A 26,467-nucleotide genomic window follows, 5' to 3' on the forward strand; every position below is an offset into this window, starting at 1 on the left:
GCCGTGTCGCGATGGCATGAATTTTGGTGTGGGCTAACGTCCTTGAGACAGAAACACGGAACGGGCGAGTTCCAGATGCAAGAACTGCCAATTCTTCGCTGAACTGTGATCGTGAACGGATTCAATCAAGAATACGGAACACAGGAGACAGTGGCTAGGCGAGTAAGTACAAATACTCATGCATCCGCCAATACTAAGGTACAGTGGGTGAGCCTCTACTTCACGCACAGTTCCTGACGAGGATCAGCAAGAGGACAACAGAAAAAGAATAGAAACCAGGGCTAGTGATCACTTAATTTATAATTCACGCTCCTGTCCGGACTCGAACAGCGCGCCCTTCACTCAACCCGGACTCTGACTTCATAGAAGTACTTGTTTATTTAGCCACTCAACCACCTCGCACACAGCTTGACCTGACCTCGCCGACCTAGACGGGCGCTGCTGTGCTGGTGACAGGAACGAAGGTTAGACGCTTTAAGTACCTAGTACCTGTAGTAAATCATAGGCTGGTACGTCACGTGGACAGCCGTCGCGGTGGAAGGAGGGACGCAGCTGCGAGAAGGTGCCGGTGAGGCTGTGTATACTCCCGGCCAAAAGAAGACCCGGCAGGTATGTTTACTCTGTTTCACCGCACCTGCCCAAGTGCCATATATCTATCTAGTAAGGTACGTTGAAGATTTTGCTAGAGCGATGATCTTGAGATAGCAAACTCTATCGAATTCCGACGCCGTAAGGTCAAATTGTGAACATCTAAAATACACCACCATTGATCATAAAACTTTGGTGGCTCAGTATTACTTGCTCGCCTCATGGCAAGGCTGATGAATACATATGGGTTAAGGTAGTAAGATGGCATAGGCCGGCGAACAGATCAATCGTAAGAGGACCCCAGTCAACATTTATTTTTGCCCTGTCCTCTCGCCAGACATCTTTTTCATGTCAAAGCTGGAAATTCTGCCGCTAAATGACCTCTCAACGCTATTATAGCGGAAGTAGAACATTCGTGATCGAAAGTGCCGACTCACGATAGCCTCATAAGTCTTGCGGCAATAATAACTCATCCTCAGTTTCTCTGCTATTCAAGATTCTCAGACCAAGGTACCAAACCTTGGGATCACCGAGCAAGTGCTGTTTCATTCTGGTGACTAAAAACGACAGAGAGGTTGATGCGGCCGGCCCTACCAGCCTTGGTAGTGTATGTTCCTATCTGAGTAAAGCCAACTTGAGTAATATTGTAACACCTCCGCAGGCCGATATCAGGCCTGGTGACATTCTCAAGTCGGCACTGGTTTTGCATCTTAGAGGCCGGCAGTCGTATCCCGACGATCAAGCTTCCGGGCGCCATAACTATCAGCGTTGTAGTCGCTAGGTGTAATTAAGTTGCGGAGAGCATCACGGCTACCAATCATGTGACCATTGCGCGGCTCGCCTTCGACACGATGTTCTGATAAGACACACCGGCATCGCGCTAGGCCAGAACTCGATATTTCTCTGAGTGTCAGAGATATTTGAGGGATGGTATCTTTGATGTTACTTCAATTGAGAATTTGAGATTCCGGAAGGAATATGCCGAATGGCTCTGGGTGCGTGGAAGGACACCTCAAGCTAGTTCATCCACCCCAAACTGATGATGGTAACAAGATTCGTCTTGAAGGCTTACCAGCAGAAGAAAAAGAATAGCTTCAAGCTTGCTAGCCGATGAAGCCCGAGGCAAGCCTTACCCCCTCTCGACCGGCTAGAGTACATCGCTGCAGTGCGGCGAACCACATCAGTAATCACATGCAAGCTGTGCTTTCATGAGATCCATAGGTTGGCTGAATGCTGAACGTTATGCCCCCTCCTTTGCTCTTTCATCTCTTATACATCACTTACATATCACGGCGAATTCCTTTCTGGGAAAGTTCATGAACCTACATGTAACCGATGGGCCCCGGTGACCCCGCGGTTCCGGCAATGCTTCGGGTCCACCTGCGGGATCCGCTTGTAGGCCGAGCTCCGGCGCTTAGGTCCCATAATTCAAACTCTGAGAAAGAGGCTATTACGAGGGCCTGGAATTTGAGGTCACTCCTCAGGATCATGGAATGACAGTTGTACGGCTTTGGGTTTTCTAAGACTTTCCTGTTTCTGACTAGGAGGAAAAGTACTCCCTTGTTCAATCAACATTGGAAACTTGAAGGGGTTCCTATCTGGGCAGAATATGCGGGGGCTGAGCAGCTCTCAAACTACTGCGCAATCCGATGTCCTTGCTGCGCAGGCCAAGTCTGTCGCAGAATACCCCTATTTTGGTAGAAAGGGCTTTCTTGATGCCTTTGCCTAGAAAGCTGACCAGTGGCTTCCTGTCTTTTGGGATGACCTGCACAAGATAATTCTCGGCGAAGCATTTTTCGCTCCTTGCCTAGACTCAAGACTCAAGAGATGTCGTTGATTGATGAAGCGGAGATTTTCCTTGCGTGACCCCTTTGCGCCTGTTGAATGGAGACAACAATAAAACCCGAACCCACCGGGCCATAGCCAACAAGCCTCAGTTTCAAATGACAGCAAATCCTCAGCCAACATGATAGCAGATTGTGGCAGTACGGAGTACTCCATATATCAGTCATCAATACTTGACCTTGGCGAACCAGTGGGATGGCCTTCAGGACGGTGTCGGCCGATCCGGCAGTTGCGGCTCCTGCGAGGTCACGCTGCAAAAAGGAGAATGTTGCAGGAGACCCTCAATCAAGGCAACTAATGTCCGCGTCCGCGTCTCTTGGGAACCTTGGCTTCCGACCGCGACAATAGAAGGTCGAGCTATGATAGTCCCTTGCATGCGATAGATTGAACCAGCTTCTCGGGTTGCCTCATATGTCGCGCTTGTTTTTATAGGCTTGATTTGTGATACTGCCCCAGTTATCGACTCCATTGGCCGCCTGATTTAGGGTTTAGAGGCTTCAGATGAACGAGTCTTGACAGGCATCTTCATGCCATGCATGCCAGAACACTGGATACTGAGTTGCCCGAGTAACCTGTTTGCAGCGATGCTTTGACCACCCTCGTCAGCTTCAGCCAGGTCGGCAGGTCGCCGACTTAGCTTGAGTGAAAGGTGAAACTCGCACCAAGTCGCACGTTTGGAAGTCAGTCATCTTGGTGACTGGAGCTTCGTAGGTTCATCCAAACCGTTTCTAGACTTCTATAGGGAAATCGAATTCTCATCACGAGTTTTCCAGAGACCAAACTAAAGTCTTGGAAACGTCCATGTGTCAAACAACCTTCATTATAGTTTATCGTCCCGACCTGCAGGTCTAGAATGTATTTGGAAGAGTTGAAGCTTCTTCTAAATCTTGTCCTGTGATTCACCGCAAAACACTCTTGATATGTCTATGTAATCAAGCCTGATTCGAGTCTCAGCGAGATTGGCTTGCTCAACGAGACGAGTCTGCAAACCACCGTGTAATGTGGGACAGATGGGCCCGAACGGTCGTGGTATGCCGTAAACTTGACAGCAGTAGATGGAAGATTAGGTCAGGTCGGCTTTGACGGCGCTGAATACTGGTCGACAAGCAAGCCTGGGCCGTTTTAATGCCTCGGCTCAAAACGTGGCAACTAACATAACCGACAAAGTTTAGTCCCCCATACGTGCCGTTGAAAGCTCAAAGTGCTTTTTGGGGGCGTTGGAGAGTAGGTAGCTTGCGAATGACGCTTAGAACATTCCAAGCCAACGACTCGCCGCATTAGGCCAAGTGGATGTAACCCCTAGCTACGCAAATGACAGGGCTTGAGAGGAAGTGGTATTCGTACGTACGAGCGGAGGGTGGCATGCAGCAAGACGATCTAGTGAAGGTTGCATAATCCCATCGACCACATCGCGGGGGTGGCCAACTTTACATGTGCTACCCGTTTTGTGGCGTCCATCACCGACGGTCATCTTGCGGCGAGACAGAAAAGTTGATCAGTACACCGCGTTGTGAGCTAGCCGTTGTGAATCGCGAGAACACGCGCACCAATGGCCTAGCGCCATCGGTTTAGCGGATCGGTGCTGCGCCATGTCTCAAATGCGTCCGTTTCACTAGGTAAGATAGAAGACCAAATAGCCGTTGGACGAACAGACAATCGTGTATCCGTGATGGTGTTCACGTCTCAATGGGACTCGCATGTACCTATTGTCTCCTCGACCTTCCCTGCAGATTCGATGTAGGGGGCTTCTTACAGACACTGACGCGCCAATTGTAGAAGGCAACCTAAGCGAGAAGCCGCCCACCTCTTCCAAGCCTGAATGGATGTCATTCATCTACAAAGAATACGCACATGTCTTGAACAAGGCAAGTTTAACTGCGAATAGGTTGCGGCATGTCTTAGGAGTCGTGCTATCGAAACAGACGGCATTTGAGATTCGCTGGTGGCCGTGAGGCAGTGTCAAACACCAAAGAGGCAGGTTAGTAAATACAATGACTTACAGGTTGCGGAGTACAGAGCAGTGGGAAAAGAAAATGTCTCTTGCCGCTCGCGCCGGCACCGTGCCGACTCTGGGGACGTGTGTAAAGGAGGGACGGAATCGAGAGGGATGCTGGGATGCACAAGACTGGGGCTCCTTGCATCTGAATCGCGGAACCAGGGTTGTCTGGGGTGCCGCGCATCCTTTTTAGGGATTGTATTCGGCGATGGGACGAATCTGGATACCGGCGATCATCCCCGATCGCCATGGGCTACTGCAGCGTACATCAAGACCTTACGAGACAACCGAGGATCACTTTACAGGCCTCTTGGCTCAATCAACCCTAAAAGACTATATCGTCGCCTTTGAGCTCAGCTGAGAATGTTGGTCAGCGTGACTAGACGAGCTACCGCGCGGGGCCAAATCAACGCTTTTGTTCGACGTTTCGACCAGAACGAACCTTAAATGATTCAGTAACCATGCATCGGCACATTTCTCGCAACCGCTTCCTAGCTGCAATCTCCGGATGACCTGTCCCAGAAACCGGTTCTACTCCACTTGGCCTGTCAACCACGTGTGGCAGTTACAGCTGTTGTTGCTGAGCAAGCAATCGCTAACACGCTGCAGATATTGCGCCACCTAAGACAGCTCAGATAGAGCCAGGGATGTTGTGTGAATTTGTCCGACCCTGCCCTTGCCCCCCCTCCTTTCCCCTGATGCTCTTCCCGTAACCCCTTGTCTTTCTTTGGTCCATTCTACTGGAGCAAGTACGGATCCGTAGGTGTTACTCGGTCTGGGCCAATATGTCGTCGTTTAACGCGAGCGGCGCTTGTCTCTCGGCTGCCTTGTTTCCCCTGACCGTTGTGGGGAAGAGAGTTCACAATCGGCAGGTAAGACCGGCAGCATCAATAGCAGGCAAATTCGAAGTCTTGGAGGGTCGTTATCAGACGAAGTAGTCCCATCTCTAGGGGCAAGTCAAATCATATATCGGGTCGTCCCGAGTCGAGATACAATTCTGCAACTCCTTGCGTCTCTACTCACTCGTTACTGTACCTTTGTACATACGCACAAACACTCGTTCCTTTGCTCTTAAAGTCCCACTCAGACACTAGTCACCATGGCGTACGTCGTGAAGATGGCTGTGGCTGTGGCAGCAATGCCGCTCCTCGGAGCGCTTGCTCGTCCGTCCTCTCCTTCAGTTTGTCTCAAGCGACAGAACGACACAAATCTGCTGCCTAGCTACGACTACATCGTTGTTGGCGCCGGTGCCAGTGGACTTACTGTTGCTAACCGCCTTTCAGAAGACCCTGGTGAGTCGCAAAATATTGTAAAGCGTCAATCAACGAGTCGAATAACTAACTTGTCATAGCCGTTACTGTTCTTGTGATCGAGGCCGGTGATCTGTGAGATTACCCAAACGGACTAACAAATTTTTCATGTTCTGACGTACAACTTATAGTGACGCGGGCGAGGATTACGTTAAAATTCCTGGATTGGCTGGCGGCGCCGTTGGAACCAAGTACGACTGGAACACGACCTACGCCGCAAACGACGCCCTCGGAGGCCGGTCCGTCTCGATTCCCCAGGGAAGAGTTGTTGGAGGTTCAACTAAGCTTAACCGCATGGTATTCGACCGGGGCTCAAAGTCTGATTACGATCGTTGGGAAAGCCTCGGAGCCACTGGATGGAACTGGGATTCTTTGCTTCCTTATTTCAAGAAGGTAAGTGCTTTTGTCCCCTAGTGAAAATCGTGAAGGTAAATCGTGTCGGTAATCTAACTCTATTTCACCATACAGAACGAGAAGTTCACACCCCCGAAGGCCGACATCGTCTCTGAGTGGGGCGTTCAGGTCGATGATGCTGCTCACGGCACCGATGGATTGATGCAGGTCACCTACTCGCCTTTCTTTTGGCCTACAACTAGTTGCGTTTCTCCTACTCAAAACCATCGTAATGTCTAGGGACACGATCTAACCTCCTAAATAGAGTTCATGATCGACGCTGTCAAGGAGCTTGGGATCACCGTTGCGAAGGACCAGGCCAATGGTAGCCCGATTGGAGGTTACTTCTGCCCTCACAACCAGGACCCAACTTCCTCCACTCGTTCCTCCGCCAGAGAGGCTTACTACGATAACTTCACTGGACGCAAGAACCTCCATCTTCTCACCGGACGCCAGGTTACCAAGGTTGTCACCAGCGGATCAGGGGATGCCATCAAGGCTACAGGCGTTGAGGTAAGTTTAGGCTGCTCAACCGTTGAAATGGGGTCATCCAGCTAATGGTGTGTTCAGTTTGCCGCCAGCAAAGGTGCTCAGGCGCAGACTGCCACCGCTGCCAAGGAAGTCATCCTGGCTGCTGGAGCTCTGCACTCGCCCCAGATTCTTCAGGTTTCCGGCATTGGCGACCCGGCTCTGCACACTAGCATCAACGTCCCTACTGTCGTCGATCTCCCCGCCGTTGGCCAGAACCTCCACGACCACGTGATGCTGACTGTTGTCAACACCAGTATGAAAGAAAATGTGATCTGAATATTGTCCTGACGCCAGCTGACTTGAAAATCTAGTCAATACCACTCTGCCCGTCAGCTCTCTGCTCCAAAGCAACGCCACCTTCGCCGCCGAGGCCAGAGCCCAGTACGACAGCCAGAAGAACGGCCCTCTCAGCTCTCCCACCGGTGACTTCCTCACTTTCCTCCCGCTCTCGACATACTCCAAGGCTGTCGATACCCTCAGCTCCGAGGCGTCCGCTCAGGATGGAACCACTTTCTTGCCTTCAGGCGCCCCCGCTGAGGTGATTAAGGGATACCAAGCACAACAGAAGGTCCTCAATGAACGTCTTACCGCCACCGACTCTGCACTCCTCGAGCTGATTTGGGCCGATGGTGTTGTTGTTCTCGGTCTCCAGCACCCCTACTCCCGTGGCTCCCTCAAGGCTGCTTCCTCCAGCACTTTCGATGCTCCCACCGCCGACTCCGCGTTCCTGAAGAACCCCCTCGATGTTTCTTTCTTGGTTGAGGGTGTCAAGTTCGCTCGCACCATCGCCGGCACCGACGCCGTCAAGCCCCTTCAGCCCTTCGAGGTCGTTCCTGGCGCTAACGTTACCACTGACGCTGCCATCACCGACTTCGTTCGCCAACAGAGTGGTACTTTGTTCCATCCCGTTGGTACCTGCAAGTTGGGCGCAAGAGAGGAGGGCGGTGTCGTTGATGCCAGCCTGAAGGTCTATGGCATCAGCGGACTCCGCGTTGTTGACGCCAGCATCATGCCTCTTGTTCCTGCCACTCACATTATGACTACAGTCTATGCTGTTGCTGAGAAGGTAAGCTTTACTCAACGCCACTAAGCGCTTCTTAACCGTATCTGAGGTCGTTCGCTAACAATTCTGATTTTAGGCTGCCGACATCATCAAGGGCAAGACCGCATAGAGGGAATGACGATCATGAAGCACGCTTATTTTCAAGGGGCGGAATTCAGTTTAACCCGGCCCATGTACATGCAACGCAAAATAGCATTTAGCAAGATTTAGCTCTTTTATGTCCGATACAAAATCATGGATTTCATGGACCAGCCACGAGGTGATTTTCTTGAGCGCACTTGTTGTTTCCCCTCTTGTGTCATGAATCAGGCTCATGTGCCTCATCTGGCGCTATTCGATATCATTAAATCAACATGTATATCTCGTTTACGACGACATGATTTCATTTCGAGAAGATGAGCTAAGTTTCAAAAACAATCCACGTAGCTTGATTCATGGTGCACTAATGCCCGACAATAGGGCAAAATATTCAACGAACTAAATAAATGTAGGCACTAAGTATAGCTCAGATAACCATGTAGTTCTGAGCAAGCTTAGACGATGGATTTTGAGCCAGGTAGAAACGATGGAAGCATATACTATACTTAAATCAATCAAACTGAGTAAACTCGAGTCCATTCACTCCTTGAGTAGGAGCATATTAGTCGATATCGGCCCGCCTGACTTTCTTTATCGACTTGACAGACAATCGGCACCCCGGTACGAGAAGACCTTCGGCGCAATGAGCCCATCTCAAAGCGCTTATTCCATATCGTTCTTCAACTTTGAGCCAAGACCTGACCTGAAGAGGACAAGTGCCTTCGATCACAAGCTCTTCCGCAGACTCGGGGCGTTCTTCCTCGCTCCCTCTGATTCGCATTTTCTTCTGTTTGGCCTTACAATTTGAGGTGATCTGAGGCCATGAAATTTAGAGTAAACCCTATGTATTCACTTGGCTAGGTTCGACTTACCATGCATATCTTGATATTCCCAGTGCCTGAAACTTCGCAGATGACGAAGAAATGACCATAGGCTCGCTGGGGTAGGCCATCGATGAATCCCTTGGGCAACGCTTCGGGGGGCTTCAAGATGCATCCCACATATTCAGGATTCAAGTCATTTTTCGGTTTGTTCTCGACTATTACCCACTCCGAATTATGACCATTGCCCTCGTGTACGTTTGTATCGGTAACCATAGCAGTATCATGTTGGCTTGCGGACTGAGACAATGTTGTCGGTTACGTTGTACGATGCCCGTTATTGGATAAAACGCCAAATCGATTAGATGTCGGAATGGTGTGTAGAGGTGGCATAGCTGGCACAAACAAAGACTCAGCTTCAATATAGCGAAACAAGTTGTCGCTAGTTAGCTGGCTGCAATCTCAAATCGAAGTAGCAGTCGCGTTATAACGGGACAATGTCTGAGTTTGGTCTAGATCAATGTGCTTTCGAAAACAGAGTTCAAGAACATGTTGGGCGGAAAAAGTAGCCGCGCAGCCTGACGTGATTGTCTCCCAACCTTGGCGGCTTGGGCTACTTCCGTAACCCAGGAAATACACATGGAAGGTCTGGTGGCTATTGTCACTTATGTATCTTATTGGACAGCAACAGGCTGTGAGCGGAAGACTGCATCGCCTGATGCCAGACCGAGACGGCCAGTCTTTCGGTGTTCTAATTGGATGAGCGAGGTCAGAAGAAGTCAGGATCTCGCTCAGTCTGGAAAACTTCTGTAATTAAGATGTTGACTTCGTCTGATTCTACCCTGTCACAATAAGAGAAGATAGAGAAAAAGAGAGGTCTGAGGAGTCAAACAAAAGAGAAGGCTGGTTGTGGTCGAGAAGATAGACATCGCATCAGTGGCGCCCCTTTACATACTTCTCTCCCCCCTCCCCAAGTACATATTCGTGTTCGACCCGAAAGCCTCACGATGGTTCACGCAATTGGCAAAACGGGCGTGCCGATCCAGTGCCATGCTCTCACATGCCTACCTCTATATCGGGATTTCTTGCTTTTCGTAATAACGGCCTGTGAGCTTGATTGATGTGGAGGAATGCAACTTGACCGCTGCATCACCCGCAGTAGAGGCGTTTTACACGACAGAAGTCCAACCTCGAGAGCGGGATTATTGTCTCTTCAAACCTAAAGAGTGAGTCACTTTCACAGAGGAGCTTTCAATTCAAGCCTTGAATGCATGTAGCAGTCAATCAACGCAGCTAAGTTGGTGTTGACTGATTGTAGCGACGGACGATACTAGGGAGCACTACTCTTGACCTTGACGCAACGATCAAGGCTAGCCCGAAATTTTCATGCGAGTCGTGTCTATTAAAGCTTTCAGGGTTGAGTGGCCCGTAAGACGAATACCATCAATATCCTAGCAGCCAAAGCTCCGTCAGGAACTGCTTTCAGGTGCTGTCATGCGTTAAGACACTCCAGTCTATCCACAAATGATCACAACATCTAAGCTAGGTTGCATTCTTGTTCCCTTCTAGACTTTGGGAGCGGAATTGTGTGCTGAGAAAAGCTTCCCCGAGGTCTATAGTCGCTGAGTAGCGATTGCGAAGTCGTATCCAACTCGGTATTCTTCGCGCCCAATGAGACCATGAACGCCGTGCTATGCAATTGATTGAAATCAGAGGGTGCCGCCAACATGTTTGCAAGCTCAACTCCGTAAGACTACCAGTCCACCGCCCAGCCGTTCTCCTCGAGAAACTCTTCACAGGCTTGTCTAAGGCCAAGATTAGGTCTCAACTCGGATGGCAGTAGGGGCTCGCGTGTGAGGGGATCGCTCGGGTGGCGACGGAGATGCTCCATGATGGATGCCCTCTCGTATGACTTTCCAGTCTTCGTCTAAGATTGTGTTAGTAGGCAGCAAGCAAGCAGCAAGTTGACTAACTCACAAGTACAGGATCGACCATAATGCCGAAGCTGATGTCGTCGATAGCCCACTCCGGAACCTCACGTCTCTTCTCCTCGGCAGAGCGACTCTTCTCAAAGGTACTCCTCAGTATCTCGATCTTTTGCTCCCATTCAGCCTCAATCTCCCTCTTTTCCCCGTCGTCCATTGCGTTCGTAAGGGCTTGTTCACGTTCTTTCTCCATCAGCTCAATGACTTCGTCCTCGAGGTGTCGTGCTTCCCGTGTTCGCCGCTTCTCCATCCAATCCCATCTATCTTTCTTCGCGCGCAACACCTGGGCGGTGATGGCCGCGAGTGACTTATCGCCGGTCTGTACGCAGAGCTGGTGGGCCTTTTGGGCATTCGTGAGGGCCGAATCGTAGTCCTTGAGGGCGAGCTGGGCTTGGGAGAGGTAGTAGTGGGCCTTGAGGTTGTCGGCTGTAAGTCCGAGACACGATTCGCAGTCGGACACAACCGAATCCCATATCTCGAGCTTGAGGCGTGCCATTGCGCGATTGGTGTATAGAGCGGGGTTCTTCGGGTCGGCAATGATGCTATAATAGACCAAGAATTAGCTTCTCACTCGATATGATTGCCATGTCTAGCTGTCCGGAACACATAGCAGGTGGATCAGGCTGGGGCTGGCTCTGGATCCGTTTAGGTGAAGCTTACGCCTTGGAATACAGGGCCTCCGCGCCAGCATAGTCGCCCTGCTGGAAGTGGCGATTGCCTTCTTCCTTGAGCTGTATTGACCTCGACATTATTCTGTTGTTCCCTTTGCAATGTGTAGTTGCTGTTCGGAGAGTACAGTTCCAGCCCAATATTGTAGGATTGGAACTAACAAGCGGAGGAGGCGGCTCAGCGGCGGGCTGGAAGAACAGGTATTCAGTCGTATTATAAAGATGCAAGGTAGACGCTGAATGCAACGGTGCAACCTTGGCGAGTCTCGCCGTCCAAGTAGAAATCAGCCCGTAAGATGTCTGTCGAGGATCAGAACACCGAGACAGAAGGCTGCGCAGAAGCCAAGGAGGGTGACCTTCAATGCGTATTGAGGCGTACGGACTGCAGTCAGGGAAATTGGTTCGGTGATGAGACTGGCATTCGGCTGGTGTGGAGGAGAAGCCGTTGGGCACACCGGCTGCTGCAGCTCAGCCTCGGGGCGTCACTATGGTGTGCCAGTCGAAGATTCACTGCCCTCCGACGTTGCTGCTGCTGCAGTACGTGTTGGCTGCTGTCACCACTCCAGTGGACGTTGAACGCGGGACCCCCGCCAACCCGCGCCGATGGGTTGGACGTGGATTCCAAGGGTCGCTTTCTCCGCCAACCCCACCTTCGCCCGGGACTTGCGGCTGTCATTACCTTCTCGAATCTTCCGCTTAGAAATGGGTGGCTGAGCCTCGGCCGATGCTCGTCCGACCACGTGATGTGGCTCAACAACCGGAAATGTCATTCGGGCCCGCGAACTCGGCCGGAAGTGGGCCTTCTCCTACATCGGCACGGAGATCTTCGAGTTCAAGTGCCTTATCCTTATGGAATTTACTCCGTACCTTACCTACTGTCGATACTTGAGTGCAGTTCTCGACTTCTCCGTCAGTAACGCCAGTAGCCCTTTATCTTCGATTGACACACAACACAGTCCACACGACTAAACCCTTCACGTTTTACGTGTACTTTCTCGTCAATTGCACATCCATCCTGCTTCTGCTACTTGCTATTATGGCTGAGTCTAGCATGAAAGCACGGGCAGCCCACGAAGTGGGCATGTGGAAACTATGCCACAACAAATCAAGCCCCTAGTCGGCCATGTCTAGCCGAAGAACAGAGAAAGAGCGTCTCGTCATCTTCCATGAGTATTACCGTTAGGGCTTTGAAGCAATTGTTCCCCCTCCACCGATGCTATGGTCCTCCAGACTTCAAGCAGCTGATCCAAATGTCGCAAACACGTCCTCAGATGCCCTCATTCCTAAAAGTGGAGGTGTAGTGGCCATCTGAATCCTTGTTTGATGTTCCGAATTTCTCCACCCTTGATGAACAACATGAAGAACAGCCACAGTCCACGGGCAATTGTTATAGCGGCGACAACAATCGCTACGATCTGGCCGACAGATAGTGCTCGACCGCCTTCTAGTTTGAAGACACCTTTTTCGTCTCCAATCGATATCTCCGCTGCGGCCATAGCAGCAACCATGAAGAGTCCGTAAACGATGTACATGAGCGATACCGTTGTTGGGTATAAGGCATATCTCATGTCCTGCGAGTGTGCTCCAAGCCAAGCTCGAAGTCTGCCTCGCCAAGATCGTCCCGAGACCTCGTTGTAGTCTTCACCCAAAGATGGGTGCGTTATGCCCTTGAGAGTGCCCGTGGGATTCTTCTCGGCTTTGTGAAAGATCTGTGTATTCATGAGCCCATGGAAACTGCTCTGAATGTAGACAACACATCTGAATGTGTAGTATAACCAGAACACGCTTGGTTCGTTTCTCTTGGAATCGATTGACGGGTCTTCGTTGTAGAAGAAGTTCCGTAGCTTTCCCCACCAAAACACTTGGATAGATTTGCACTTGTCATCTGGAGTTAGGTGCGTATCGGATAGTGTACCGAGGAATCCTCGAACTAAGATGGGTATGAGCACCATGCTCATGGCCTGGCAGAAGATCACTATGCCGACTTGCCACCTGGATGCGAGAGTCTGTTTGTTGATGAGGATGATCGAAAGAGCCATGTTCTGCGAGTCGAGAATCATGGCCCCAAGGATTGCACTCGCCGAGGTGAGTATACTGCGTCTCTCCTGATCCTTCTCTTTCACTTGGATGAGTTGAACAAGTACAGCAATAGCCAGGGAGAAGTGAGTGATGATAAGGCCAGCGCCAATTTCCTTGGCACCAGTGACCTTTGAGTGGAATGTTCCAGCCAAGGCAATGAAAAAGATGACGAATTCTTGTGCCCAGATAGCTATACGAATACCATATCCTCCTACATCGGCATCAACCTCAGCTCGGCAGGTCGGTTTTGTGAAAGTGTCTTTTCCAAAGCCCTTTTCGAGATCGAAAATAATCGGGATAGTAATTATCCCAAAAATGCCGACAGATATGGGTGCGATCAAGTACTGGAAGAGTAGAAGCGATTGACGGGTCATCTTTTTGTGAAAGAAGAAATGGAAGGAAGCTTCGATGCCTAGATAGACGATCTGAAAGGTAAGAAATATAGCCAAGATGGCCAGTCTACCTGGTGTCGCGATGCCCATTGTGTTGGGAGTGCTCAGAAGCAAGCTCCGAGATCCGTCGGTCCTGGATTGTAGATGTTGAGTTTTCCTTTCAAAAAAATCAGCCAGCGAAGCTTTTATAAATGTTTGGGAGGTAAGCCAAATTATGGCTTGAGAGCCTTACCACGGAGCTCAAGGGAGGATTTGAAGAGGTGCAGCTGACACACCCTCACAGACGGCCAATCCTACTTATAGCAGTTGTAAAATGAGACTTGTGCAAGGCAGACCAATTAGGTCATTTGCCACGATCCAGAGGGATGTACCCGTGAGATCAGCGTGCAACCCTAAGGACACATATCTGTTGTCTCGGTGTAGCCTCACAAGCCTCAGGTCACTGCCTCACTCACAGGCTGCCTGTGGCATTAGGCGTCGAACAAAAGTTGTCCTTTATAGTTGTCATCATCGAAAGGCTCCCTTTTGCGATAGGAAAAGGAATAAGAAACTTTGGAAAACTGAGAGAAAGACGAACCAATATCTCAACCTTCCATTTTTTTAGGCGTTAGATTCAGTCAGGCAATCTTGAACTCTTTGGACGATTCTACATCAAAAAGAAGCAGAGTTAGGCGAGGCCGTGTTCGTATGAGAATTTGGCTCATACTTCAGTCTATTATCTCATATTCTTCTGTCTTATTACATTGCTCTTTCAACTCTTGTATAACTGTTGAACATACGGGAGCATTGATAGGCCTCTTTCTAAAAACGTTTTCTGCTACTTGAAGATTTTTCGACACTAGAAACTTTGGTTAAGTACTTGAGGCTTAAATTAAAGGGCTGCAGCGATTTTTAACTATTAACGGACTGTATCTCTTGACCCTTTGGTCAATAACACTGTGTAACACCAAGATGAGTTGCCTGACACGCCATTATTTTGTTGTGTTCTGCTAATTGAGCCAGGCTGGAGTTATGTAGACCAACAATACCACAGCTACCATTTGCCACATCGTGGACTGGATGCTTGAGTGGGCTATTGTCTCGGTGAAGCCACCCGGGGTATCTCGTCTTTTGTTTTTCAATTCACGTTTCAGCTAGATGACCTCTCTCCTTGGGAATTCATTCCGCCCAAAGTGCCGGTTTTCCCGGCCTCGGACCGCTCCGGACCGAATTATGGAATTCTCTTGCAATCGACAGCATTATTCAATGGGCATCATCACATCCGCTGAAATTGGAGCCGGTCTCGGCTCCGCCACCCATACTAGCTCGACAAAGGCATCAGAGTCATGTCAAGTCGTTCTCGGAGATTCCTGATTCAGCCGATGTGATCTGTCATGGCGCTGAGCTGTCATGGCCCAAAAGAACCCGGCCCCCGAGTAAGGCTATGTCTTGACTTTTTAGAGTTGGACCCCTAGATGTTACCTACGAGATCGAGTCCCTGCATCTTGTGGGATAACCGCCTTATGCTAGCCTTCTATGGATTCGTCTACCTGTCAAAATCTTCCTAGTTGCCCACCGGGTCATTGACAGCTGCATGGCCGTAGGGCCGTCCCGCCCGGGTCCCACATCCGTGATTACAGCCGATGGGATATCTCGACCCTGCATAGGAAGAGTTGATACATCACTTTGACTGCGAGTTGTCTCTTGTTTAATACCGCTTGATGGCATGTATAGAGATTCTATTATCTCCACCAAGAGTCAAAGACCTTCCAGTCTTTATCATTCTCTAAGGCAATGGTGCATTTCTGACTGTCTGCCATACTGACCTTCCTCTTCTATCGCATGAATTTGAGCGAGAATTTGCTAAGCAAGTCGTACGATGGGACGAATGTGGTGATCTCGGCCAGTGGCTTCGCCTTGGCGGCCTCTCGATTCTCATCAGGCAGTTGGCGTGGGCGGCGCTCAGATTGATGTGTCAAGATCGTGAGGAGGGGCTATCAAGCCTCGTCTTCGGAACGACTGAGCCCAACGACAACACGAGTCATTGTTACATAGTCCTGTACTCTGATGCTTCATGGATTTTGTGTGGTCCTTGATCGCGTAAGCTCATGGAGAGCTAGACCAAGCCTCGTGTTGCCTTCGAGAAATCTATAAAGACAGACTCTTTCCACCCTCAGTCGAGATATTCCAGACACCAACACACCATCCTCTCATCTTACAATCCAAACAACCTTCAACAACCAAAACCCAACTCTTCAACCAAGGAACCCCCTTACCAACCATCAGTAAGCGGTTTTCCTCTCATCATCCAAGAGTCAGAACAGCTAACTCGATCATAGAAATGAAGACTTCCGCCATCATCGCCGTCGCCGCCCAGGCCGTTGCCGTCTTTGCCAACTGCAGAGTTCAGGTCCTCGACGCCAACAACTTCCAGATCGGCACCGCCTGCATCCCTAAGGATGGACAGGGCTCCGTCAGTTACAACGGCCGCAACTACTTCATCACCGCCACCTCCAGCTGTGGCCTCGGCTTCATCAGCACCCAGACTCACCCTGCTGGCTGGCAGCTCAAGCTCCTCGGCAACTGCTAAGTTGTATATACCGAGTTACACAACAGGTAGTGCCGGGCTGTGCCTTGGGGACGAATTTGGCATAGTTTTGATGGCTAAGGGATAAGCCAACGATTGGCGAGAAAATGGGGAGGTTTAACAGAGAGTGGCAATACGAAGGATAGATAGTTCTTACTTGGGTAGACTACGACTCTCAATGCTCATTAAATTACCTGCCAGTACCTGCTTCTTCTTAAACACAGTGAACATGTGTGGGTGAATGTGGTCAAAAATCACCATAATTGGGAGTATTAAAAGTGAAACGGCGTCCTGACCGTTCTACGTACTATGAATGAAGGACAATGTGACCATAAGAGTACTGAAGTAGGCTCAGTCGGTTTGACATCCACTAGTACGAGTCTACAACTATGAGAATTACATGCCAGAATTCCTTTTCTGAAAGTCTCCTGCTGCTCCTGATATGCCAAGGACTCAACATTCCAACGCTTCTTCTTTGCGTCTCTGGATTCAGTGAAATTGTCTAATGAATCTCTTCCCAATTTAATATTACCCAGTGTCTTGATGAATCAACTTTGCCATTGAGCTGACAGTTAACATGTACCTGGGATTTTGCCGATCCGATTGCTGTCCTGATATGGACCAGAAGTCATATTCAGGAGCTGTGAGGTGTTCACTATGTCTGAAAATATTCCTTTTATTGTGTTTTAAATTGAGGCAAGTATCACAGAACGGCAAAAGCTAGTTGATTGAAAACAACTGATTCCATATCCTTCTCCGACTCAATTACCTTACATCCTTCAGTCCCAGGGAATTTCCAACAAGAAGAAAACAAAAGAGGAACGACCGAACAAATTCAGAGAACAGCTGAAAATGGATCTACTGTCATTATTCTTTCATTTCTTAATATGTAATCGTCTTGCGAGGGAGGCATATAGTCATTGGTTGTGCTCTGACCTCCCGATAGTTGAATCCTCTAACATCAACAACATTCTTCAGGCGCTCTTTCTAGTGTTGGCTTAATTCAAAGAGAGGAATCTCAACCTATGCGAATCAATCGTCTCTCTAGACTAAGTCTTTTCCGGTGTGTTATTTGCCATGCCACTGAGCCGTAGATCTTTGAGGTGCTGTTCCGCATCTAAAAGTGCCGGGAGGTGGCTTAGTGTGTGGCTTGCATCCCGCCTGAACAACCCCGCAAAACCCCGCAAGTTTCCAAAGCATTTGAGGATGGTTATCGCTAGATAAGATGGGATCGGAAGAAACCTGGAGAGACACCGGACGAGACGCTCCAAGAGGGGAACTCCCGGTAGGCCGGCGCTGACTCGGTCAAGAGAGGGGTTGGACGGAAACCCATCGAGCCTGATTTCACGGGAAGGATGGCAGAGGAAGTACAGGGCGGGTGACAGTCGTACGATCGTGCCCACAATGAGGATTCTGTTTGCTGACACCGGGAACAAGCACCATCTGAGATGGAATGGGTCTGAATGCGGAAAATAGGCGACGAACGGCTGCAAGCTGAAGCTGAACCGAGGGGTAAAGTCAAGACCGACAAGGTCAGAGTAGGTGGGTGTTACAACAGGTCGGCGACTTCAGACGAGAAGACCAATGAAACCCTTCTCCCAAGGCGACGGGCCTCTTTTGGTGGTAAGGTTACAGTTTTGCTTCTGTTGCTGCGAACAAGAGTGTGCATCTTCACTCTTACGTCGCCTTGATGCTACAGTACCTGATATTCCGTAGCGAAAGTTGACCCAAGGGGCCAAGGACGGCGGGGGTAGTACGTCTCGTGACGCTTGGCGAACGAGGTTACACTAGGTGCCGCGGTAGGAGGAAGGCTTTGTAGGTGTACCGACCACGGATGCGTCGAGGACCTCGAGGTGAGAGGCAGCGCAGCGTCCAAGACTAGGTAGCAGCGTCAAGGATTCCCGGAGCAAACATGGCGGGCCGCAAGCGACCTGTCATTCATGTTGACAAGCTGAGCTATCTCGGGGCGAGCGAACGGGTTCCTAAGAGGCACCCGATCAACCGAGTGCCAACATATGCCAACCAAGGAGACCAGGCGCGAAGTGCAGAAATGTGGCTGCACGTGGAAATCCTGCGCAGCTGTGCCGCTGCGTAGCCTGCGTCTCTCCTGGCGTTTCGGTTCCAGATCTGCGTGACGCTGATGAGCCTTACCCGGGCCCCGGCGAATAGGACGGGGTCTGAATCAAACGGGCTTTGTATTATCAGATCATGTACAAATAGCAAGGAGCAGGCACCGAAGCATCTAAGTTCATGGTTTGCGATGTGTGTGGGGATAGCCTTTCGACGAGAAACTAACGGTTTTGGAGGGGAAGGATTCAGACTTTCGAGTGACAGATAGCGCTGGATGCTTTCGAGAAGCAAGCTTCCCATAGGTACCTAGATCCGGGGTGATGCTACCCAAGACGACCACGACGCCAAGTTTGTTCAGTCAACTGAGTACTCCGTACGGATATGTCACGGCATATATCGGATAGAAGAAGATTTGGGACGCAGACACAGCCGAGAACTGAGAGAAATGACTGACGGATGGAAAAGAGGTGACAGATGATTGACCTCGGATAAGATAAGATAAGCGGCGGATGTGAGTGGACGAAGGAAACGCCGGTCCTCAGGGTGGTCTTCATTCCTGCCCCGACTTTTCCAAGAAGCCGAGACCCCCCACAAGGTCGGTGTTAGTCGGTACATGTGGATACGTATCTCTCTTCCCCTCACGCCGGGACAGGACCCGAGGGGAAAAGTCTCGAGACTCTGTTGCCAAGTCCCTAGATGAACCTATGGCAAGCCGGTAATTACTCACAAGTGGACCTAAGCCCGTGCACGCCAGTCGGTCGCAAGGTCCAACTCCCGGATTCCGGGATTGGCCGAACGGGGGAAAGGGCAGTCCTGCGACTCTCCAGAGTGCAGACTGCGAGACTTGAGTGCGTGAGTGTTCCCCCCCTTCACTCAAGTGCCTCTCATCTGCCATCACCATTCCTCTTCCAGCCGACTCTTCCACTCGCCCCCTGGCTCTCCCACCCCTCCCACATCCAGTTTGGCGGGCCACAAGTGTGTCGACGTCAGGATTTATCTCACACAAACCTGCATCCGACGCCTACTCGACCACCCTCCCCCACTGCGACTTGACTCGACAGCCAGAGCCAGAGACCAGGGCACACGCGAAGTACTCCGACGCACGCCGCTTTCTTCCCGACATACAGCACCATCCCGCAGCGAAGACTCAGTCAGCCAACTTCCCCATCCCATCCATCCCGCCCGTATCGCGCCTGCGCTGCAAGCCTGCACCTCTACGCCGATCACTCATCCGAGTCCACCCCAAGGCGCTTCCGCGATCGAAATACCGCGCGCAGGATCGAGACTGCCTCTTCACCCCGCCAAACACCATAAATCACCCACGATAACGACCCTTCTGTTGCCGTCACCCCTCGGTTCCCTGAGCGACGCTTCTACATACACACTGACGAGCCTACAAACAACGGAATCCCCAGTTTGAGTGCCCCTCTCGCCTCGCTGCGGCTCCTCATTTCTCTTCCCCGTGCGAAACCGTCTTGCAGCGCAAGCTTGGACGTCTTGCCCTAGGATCGACCCGGCTCGGGCACGGATGACAGCATAAACCCCAGCAACCTAGAGGGATATCATACCGGAGAATAGGGGTCCCCAACCGAAGCGCTTGCTTTTTTACCCTTTCGTCGGCGGAACCTCCCCGTCACGTCTTACGTCAAAACACGGCAATCTCCTCACTCTTCTGCAACGACACACGCACGACCGGGTGCGGCTTCGATCTGCATACTACGAATACAACCACAGTACGGCAAAGGCGACCGATGACATCGCGGTTCGACACATCCACGATGCCTTCTCAACGACCTTTCTTCCTCTCCACCTTCTTCAACTCCTTTAGACAACAGTCTCCTTCGGCGACGGTGCTGTCATCGCAGCAACCGAATAAGCATACCACGCAGACATCATCGTCATCGTACGCCACACAATCCGCCGCTTCAGCGCCACGAGCCATCTCCTCGAATACATCAACAAATAGCGGCGGAAACAACGCTAACGCCAACTCGACGACCCGTTCGACATCGGGAGTCGTGAACCAATACCCACTTCACTCCCCGCGGGGTGGCATCCCCATTCCCGGTAGCGCCAACCGACGGCGCGGAAGCGACAGCAGCAGTGAAGGATTCCGCGATGTATTAGGTGCCGATAAATGGTACATCGGAGGGCGGACTGCCGGCGGCGAGGAAAAGTTCTTCAAGCTGGGCGTAGTCAGGAGGGTGCGCAGTAACGACGGCCTGAGTCTGGATCGACTGAGTTTATAGAAGTGAAGGATGGCGGCGACGGCGATGATGATGACGACGACGACGGATGACGGCGACACGGGTGATCGTAAGAATGATCAGACACGACGAAGGCTTTTAAACATGAAATGGGTATATAGGCGGAACTTGGGAAATCGGCATCATCAATGAGCCCCCTTTAACGATACATCGATGGGAACATATCGGACAAATCCTCAGAATCATGAGGCCACTGGCGTTTTGGAAGGATTATGACTTTTCTTTTTTGAATCAAATAGCAACCTGAAAAAGGCTAAGAGCACACGTGAGAGTGCAAGAGAAAAGCATCAAGTTGAGCAAAACAAATGGACAAAGTCACTTTTTACATTTCTTCTACCTCGATTCTTGCCCACGAGTCTGTATTGACTAGCCTTCAGGAGGTGAATTTCTTTACGCAGGGCAGTGATCCATCTACCACATGAACCGCTGCAACCGACCATTTTCCAATACCCTGCCATCCTCTGCTCTCCATAGGTACGGCTTGGCGAGGAATATATACATGGTGACCAAGTTGACAAGCACGAACCAGAGAGTCTCTAGCACAAGTCGCACATCAAACTTCTTTCCGAACCTGACCAACGAGCCCAGGATGGGCAACTTCTCGGCCTTTGAGAGGACCGGATGTGTGGCAGCGTGATCGTGGAGTCTCCATGCCGGGACGAGAATGCGCCAGAAGACCCAGGGGAGTATGAAGTAGCGCGGCTCGACGAGGGGCGCCGTCATCAGCGAAAGCGTAGTCGCGAGGAGGAGGAGAATCGCGGTCGATGAGGCGGTGGGCTCTGTGGTGTAGGATGTCTGGTCTGCGAGGGTGATGATGGCGTATGGGTTGTGGCGGTCCTTGAGTTCTTTCCCTTCTGCGTCTGTGATGGCCTTCAAGTGGTCAACAGGCTCTGTTGCAGGGGGCTTTTCTTCGCGGTACAGGGTTGCGGTACTAAAGGGGTTATTCTGCCATGGTCCGGGACGAAGCGCGGTGTGCCGTCCCGAGCATTCTGCGGTGTGGTCCGAGAGAAACCCGCCTTGGCCGCAGCCGGCGAGTGCGTCCCAGCAGAGCCACCGGGCGAGGGTGTAGGGGATGATGAGGTAGTAGCGGAACAGGCCCGGGCGGCGGATCGTGTAGCGGAAGACGTAGAACATGTAGTGTCTATTGTCTGCGAGAGTGAAGGGGTGGATGATGGTGTTGAACCTTACAACGAGGAGAGTCAGGAGGAGGAGGGCGGGTGTTAGGAGGACGTGGTAGAGTTTGGACCCGATGAGTTTCTGGAGGGTGATGAGGATGAGGGAGGTTGTTGGGGTGGTTGCTGAATCGAGTTGCTCGGTAGAGACTTCAGTTTGGAGTTTCTGCTTCTTTGAAGAGCTACCTTGAGCAGGTCCGCTGAGAGCGTGCTTGCGGCCGTGTGTGCTGCTATCGGAGTCTGCGGGCTTGACTGTGCTCGTCTTGAAGGTGGTACGGTAGAGACCGTGAACGAAACGGAGGACCCCAAAGGCGGAAGGTAGGAAGAGGGGGAAAGAAAAGAAGGCGAAGAGAGGCCAGATGTAGAGCATTTGGGCGAGGTGGATTGTCGCGACATGGTTGGATTTGTCGCCTGACGGCATGTTAGTCCTTGTATTCGTTGGAGTTCTATGAGGAAACATACCGAGCACGACGCCGCCGTTCCATGCAACGAAGCCGGCGAAGAGGGCCATGATGGTGATGTGCGGATAGACCTTCTTCAGCACGCGAAGAGGGTTAGCTAGAGCCGCGATGCCGATGCTCAGGGCGGAGAAGAATAAGTCTACCCATGTCAGTAGAATTCCTTCCACCCGTGTTTCAGTAGACTCACCATCTGGCCAAGCTGTGTTGAGAGGCGGATCGTGGACTTCCCCAACAGAGTATCTCCACCCGTAGAACTTCACAACCTCGCCGAGTGTCTTCATGCTGGGCTTAGCCACCGGATTAGGACGGAGGGCCTTGACAGCGGCGACAGCCTCCAAGCCACCCATGTACACGACAACCCAAAAGACATTGGTCTGTCTCATGACAAGAGTCAAGACGCCGAGGACAATAGTGATCCAGTCACTCAAGAAAGAACTGCGCTCCTTACGGACGCGGTGAAGATGGTGGTAGTAGGCAACAAGGACTGACAAGGTCGAGACGACGTCGGTGTAGTACAGACCCGAGAAGAAGAATAGTACAGGGAAGAGGGCAATGTTCCAGCCCAGGTGAATCGCGTGGAAGGAGAGCACTGCTGGGGGTGCTGGGGACTTGGCGTCGGGGCGGCGAGTCTCGAGGAGGTGGCGGCAGTGAGTTGCGAGGATGCCGACGCCAAGCACGGCGATGATGTTGACGCCACGGAGATCGAGGACGGAGCAGCCAGGTCTCATCATCACCTGCAGATAGTATTTTGATAGAATGTATCTGGAAATTTGTTAGCTGGGTATGGTGATGGGTCCAGTGAGAATGGCGGCTTACAAGCCGGGAGGAGTGGTAATTTTGTCATCCCACTCGCTCCATTTTCCCTGGCAAAACTTCTGGGCTTGAGGGATATGAAAGATCTCGTCCTATTTCCTGTCAGAATGGTGGAATGGTGTCAATCTTGCATAGGGAAACCGAGCTCACCAGGTATGGCTTGTCGACTTGGGCCATGACATTGCTGCACCAGATCCAGCCGAGGATGAAGATGATGATGTACGACACGCGCATGAGCACATCGTAAATCTTGTTTGTCTTGGGCCCCGAGGGGTCGGGATTGGGCATCTTGGGGGTAATGACCCATAGTAGAGAGTAGAGAACGACGACGGACAGGATGTTGAGTCCGTCGACAAAGGCTTCGACGGCCTTCATCTTCGATGTGAGATGCACAGAGGGCAGACAAGATTGAGGTGACTGGCCGTGGGTTTTTGTTGGTTCTGTTGGATGTAATCACTCAAGATGTGAAAAGAGGCAAAGAAGGAACGGAACTGAAATGAGTGTCGGAGAACTAGGGGAATATGCCTTCGCCTGGGGAAACAATGAGTGTTGGCAGCAGCAGCAAGTGATCTCTTACACAGACAAGTGAGGTGGGAGAAAGTGAACAGTTCATCATTTGGCGAAGATGCAGCAATTACGCGTCTTCGCACTGTTTGCGCACGGCCTTTCACTGAAGCTACTTGCTCATGAAAGGGGAACTTCAGCTCCTTAACAAAACTACTTTTACCAATGCTGTGTTTTGAGATGATGCGTAGAAAATACATAGCACAGAGTAGTTAGGTTGACTTAGTTTTCGAATCACTGCCTTATTCAAACACATCAACTAAAGTCAAAGAGTCTATTGTATCTTTTATACAAGCCCCGAAGGGTGGACATCCCTCCATCCCAACACCTCATTCGACCATGCTCACCACATTTTCAGCATTAAAAAAGCATAGCCGGGTCATGAAAGGCATTTAGAATGGCTGTTTGTCTAATGTTAGCATATTGCCTTGGTAGTGTACGATCTCGAGGGAAGCTCACGTTGTCAGACGCAGGGGGAACCTCCTTGAGGAACTTGGGGCCAACAATGGGGATCTTCTGTAGTGGGCGTCAGTTCTCAGGCGAGTCCACTTCGGAGACGCAGTCTGCCTTACAACAAGGATGTCGTTCTGGATTCTCGGGATGCCGGAGGTGTAGAAGAGGGCGGCAACACCGGCGGCAGCGCCGAAACCAGCAGCGCGGGTTCCGCTAGCACAATAGGTCAGCCAACCCATTCCAAGTTTTCCAATTGTGTTCATCTCTGTCTTCTGACGGCATCCGATATCCCCTCGTCGCCTCATGTCGTCATTTGTGACTTCCATGTCGGCGGAACAGTGGTCATGGCAGTGTCGGCTTCTTGAGCCAAGGGACGGAATCGTGATACCGGATGCCCGGCGTAGAGTCTAGAGGGCAACTCACAGCTTAACGACGGAGGCAATGGTCCAGCCACCAACGTTAGGGATGGTGTTGTACCTAGATTCAATCAGTCAGCCTACTGTTCTCTTGGTCCGTTGCTCGGTGCGTGATTTCTGTCTCGGGGTTTCGGGAGTTCGAAGGCACTCGAAGAGCCGCAGTCGAGAGGGATCAATCGTATGGGTATCGTAAGACGTACTTGGGGCCGAACTTGCTGCGGAAGGCAGGGTACAGAGTACCGACGCGGGCCTGCATTGCGACTTTTGTCAGTATTTTGTCATGTGTGAGTGGCCACAGAAGCGTGAAGCAAGAGCGTGGGAGCTCAGGGAGCAGTCTGGCTTACGGGAGAAGGCATCTTGACTGTGGTGGTCGTGCGAACGAACTGTGGGGTATTCAATTGCAGATGCAAAAGAGTGAGGTCGTGAAAGAATGGTGATGTTGCGCGAGTTTCTTAGCGGGAAAAGCCGGCCGGATTTCCAATGCGCCTCAGGCTACAGGCTGGGAGCGAGCATTGAACCCCGGAGCCAATGGGCGTGCTGCCTCTGGTGGGCCTACAGTACGGTCTAGCGGAGCTCAACTCAGCCTTGCACCCAAATCCTCTCCTTCACACCACCAGCTAGACCAGCGATCTCGGCCGATCGACGACTTCCGACCACAGCCATGGACAAGATTATTGACGCGCGCTTCGAGCGCGTTGAGAAAGCACTTGCGGTTCTGATTGAGTCGGTATCCAAATATCATCCCCACGCCAAGCAGGCATTGGACCTCCACGAAGCAGACCATGACCTCACAAAAGGCCTCGACGAGGGTAAGCTTACCTCCGACACAAGCTGCCAGGCTACCGTGCTAATCCCACGATCACAGTTCAAATCCATCAAAACAACAATCTTCGCCTGCAGCAACTCCGAGCAACAACTACCTCCCTCGACACGCAAATCAGAGAGACGCTCTCCAGTCTAGCAACAACACGCAAGGACATCACCACGACCCAAATCACTGTCCACCCCGAAGGACCCAACTACCCCGTGAAATACGACGAGCTTCTCAACTATGCCCGCCGAATCAGCAAAACCACCCTCCCGCCCGCCGCCCTCACAAACGGCGGCCTAACCGCCGGCGGAGGCTCCCCCGGCCCAGACCCGAACGCAAGCATGACGACCAACCCAAACACCCCCGGCGCAAACGGCCTCCAGAGCCAGCCCGTAAGCGCCGCCCCGACACCCAGCCAGGGTCAGACTCCAGGCCCCTCGGGCGGAGCAAACGGCAGCCCCGTCGGCGGCTCGCAGGACCTCCTCCCAGGAACGCAGCAAACGACCGCGACCTCGCTGCCCGACGGCCTGCGCAACCACCTCAACCCTCACTTCAACGCAACGTTCGTGCCCTGGCCGAGCGAGGGCATGATCCGCGGCGGCGCCATGGCCATGTATCAAAACCTCGCGGACTCGGGCACCGATCCCCGCGGCTACGATCCGCAGCAAATTGCCGAGGCGAAGCGGAAAGAGGAAGAGGAGCGCAAGGTCCGCGAGGAGCAGGAGAAGGCCGAGATTGAGAGGAAGAACCGGGAGTACGCGGAGAAGATGGAGAAGATTCGCCGCGAGCAGCAGGAGGCGTACCGGCGCGACAGTGTGGCTGCTGGCGCTGGTGCCGGCGCGTCCTCGGCTGGCAAGAGCAAGCAGTTCCAGTTTACGAGTCTCATGGACGACGACGATGACGACGAGTAGCCCAGGAGCCATTCCACGGGAAATATCCTACAATGTTATTCGCACAAGACAAATCAAATGAAGGGAACTGTACATGCGCTGTTGTTTTACTCAAAGCTGGAGGCAGCTGGCTCCCGTCTACCAATCCCTGCCGTCTACCATCTAAAAAGAATCTCATTTTTTGAACCTCATGACCAACCACGCTCTGCTCCTAGGCCAAAGCGTGTCATCAATA

General features: G+C 51.6%; 8 protein-coding genes across 8 annotated transcripts; 4 read left to right on the forward strand and 4 right to left on the reverse strand.

Moving 5' to 3' along the window:
* Positions 1–5,528: 5,528 nt before the first annotated feature.
* HER10_EVM0007125 (GMC oxidoreductase) lies at positions 5,529–7,835 on the forward strand (the record flags this gene model as incomplete). The annotated part of the gene is made up of 8 exons (XM_035476691.1): positions 5,529–5,721; positions 5,781–5,814; positions 5,871–6,132; positions 6,208–6,334; positions 6,398–6,645; positions 6,703–6,916; positions 6,975–7,729; positions 7,803–7,835. The coding sequence occupies 8 exons, from the start codon at positions 5,529–5,531 to the stop codon at positions 7,833–7,835; spliced, it is 1,866 nt and encodes a 621-aa protein (XP_035331577.1).
* A 2,165-nt stretch (positions 7,836–10,000) lies between these two features.
* Positions 10,001–11,905, reverse strand: HER10_EVM0004251 (U-box domain-containing protein). Its single transcript, XM_035473902.1, has 3 exons — positions 11,271–11,905; positions 10,603–11,152; positions 10,001–10,552 (listed from the first exon to the last, which is right to left on the reverse strand). Exons 1-3 carry the CDS (start codon positions 11,357–11,359, stop codon positions 10,379–10,381), a joined length of 813 nt encoding a protein of 270 aa, XP_035331404.1. The 5' UTR covers positions 11,360–11,905; the 3' UTR covers positions 10,001–10,378.
* A 656-nt stretch (positions 11,906–12,561) lies between these two features.
* Positions 12,562–13,839, reverse strand: HER10_EVM0003060 (uncharacterized protein; the record flags this gene model as incomplete). The annotated part of the gene is made up of 1 exon (XM_035472747.1): positions 12,562–13,839. One exon carries the CDS (start codon positions 13,837–13,839, stop codon positions 12,562–12,564), a length of 1,278 nt encoding a protein of 425 aa, XP_035331321.1.
* A 1,859-nt stretch (positions 13,840–15,698) lies between these two features.
* HER10_EVM0008963 (uncharacterized protein) lies at positions 15,699–16,318 on the forward strand (the record flags this gene model as incomplete). The annotated part of the gene is made up of 2 exons (XM_035478468.1): positions 15,699–15,768; positions 15,906–16,318. 2 exons carry the CDS (start codon positions 15,699–15,701, stop codon positions 16,316–16,318), a joined length of 483 nt encoding a protein of 160 aa, XP_035331700.1.
* A 2,978-nt stretch (positions 16,319–19,296) lies between these two features.
* HER10_EVM0008504 (uncharacterized protein) lies at positions 19,297–20,915 on the forward strand. The gene has a single exon (XM_035478022.1). The coding sequence runs from the start codon at positions 20,137–20,139 to the stop codon at positions 20,632–20,634; it is 498 nt and encodes a 165-aa protein (XP_035331667.1). The 5' UTR covers positions 19,297–20,136; the 3' UTR covers positions 20,635–20,915.
* A 148-nt stretch (positions 20,916–21,063) lies between these two features.
* On the reverse strand, positions 21,064–23,842 carry HER10_EVM0002946 (DIE2/ALG10 family protein; the record flags this gene model as incomplete). Its single annotated transcript, XM_035472637.1, has 5 exons — positions 23,249–23,842; positions 23,102–23,190; positions 22,473–23,047; positions 22,287–22,424; positions 21,064–22,235 (listed from the first exon to the last, which is right to left on the reverse strand). The coding sequence occupies exons 1-5, from the start codon at positions 23,471–23,473 to the stop codon at positions 21,064–21,066; spliced, it is 2,199 nt and encodes a 732-aa protein (XP_035331313.1). The 5' UTR covers positions 23,474–23,842.
* A 5-nt stretch (positions 23,843–23,847) lies between these two features.
* Positions 23,848–24,980, reverse strand: HER10_EVM0012220 (uncharacterized protein). The gene is made up of 6 exons (XM_035481618.1): positions 24,876–24,980; positions 24,732–24,781; positions 24,539–24,592; positions 24,235–24,328; positions 24,122–24,178; positions 23,848–24,063 (listed from the first exon to the last, which is right to left on the reverse strand). Exons 1-6 carry the CDS (start codon positions 24,885–24,887, stop codon positions 24,055–24,057), a joined length of 276 nt encoding a protein of 91 aa, XP_035331910.1. The 5' UTR covers positions 24,888–24,980; the 3' UTR covers positions 23,848–24,054.
* Positions 24,981–25,192: 212 nt separating this feature from the next.
* HER10_EVM0008560 (uncharacterized protein) lies at positions 25,193–26,253 on the forward strand (the record flags this gene model as incomplete). Its single annotated transcript, XM_035478077.1, has 2 exons — positions 25,193–25,340; positions 25,397–26,253. The coding sequence occupies 2 exons, from the start codon at positions 25,193–25,195 to the stop codon at positions 26,251–26,253; spliced, it is 1,005 nt and encodes a 334-aa protein (XP_035331671.1).
* Positions 26,254–26,467: the final 214 nt, after the last annotated feature.

Source organism: Colletotrichum scovillei (genome assembly GCF_011075155.1).
Source record: "Colletotrichum scovillei strain TJNH1 chromosome Unknown Contig00007, whole genome shotgun sequence".
NCBI classification, from domain to species: Eukaryota; Fungi; Ascomycota; class Sordariomycetes; order Glomerellales; family Glomerellaceae; genus Colletotrichum; species Colletotrichum scovillei.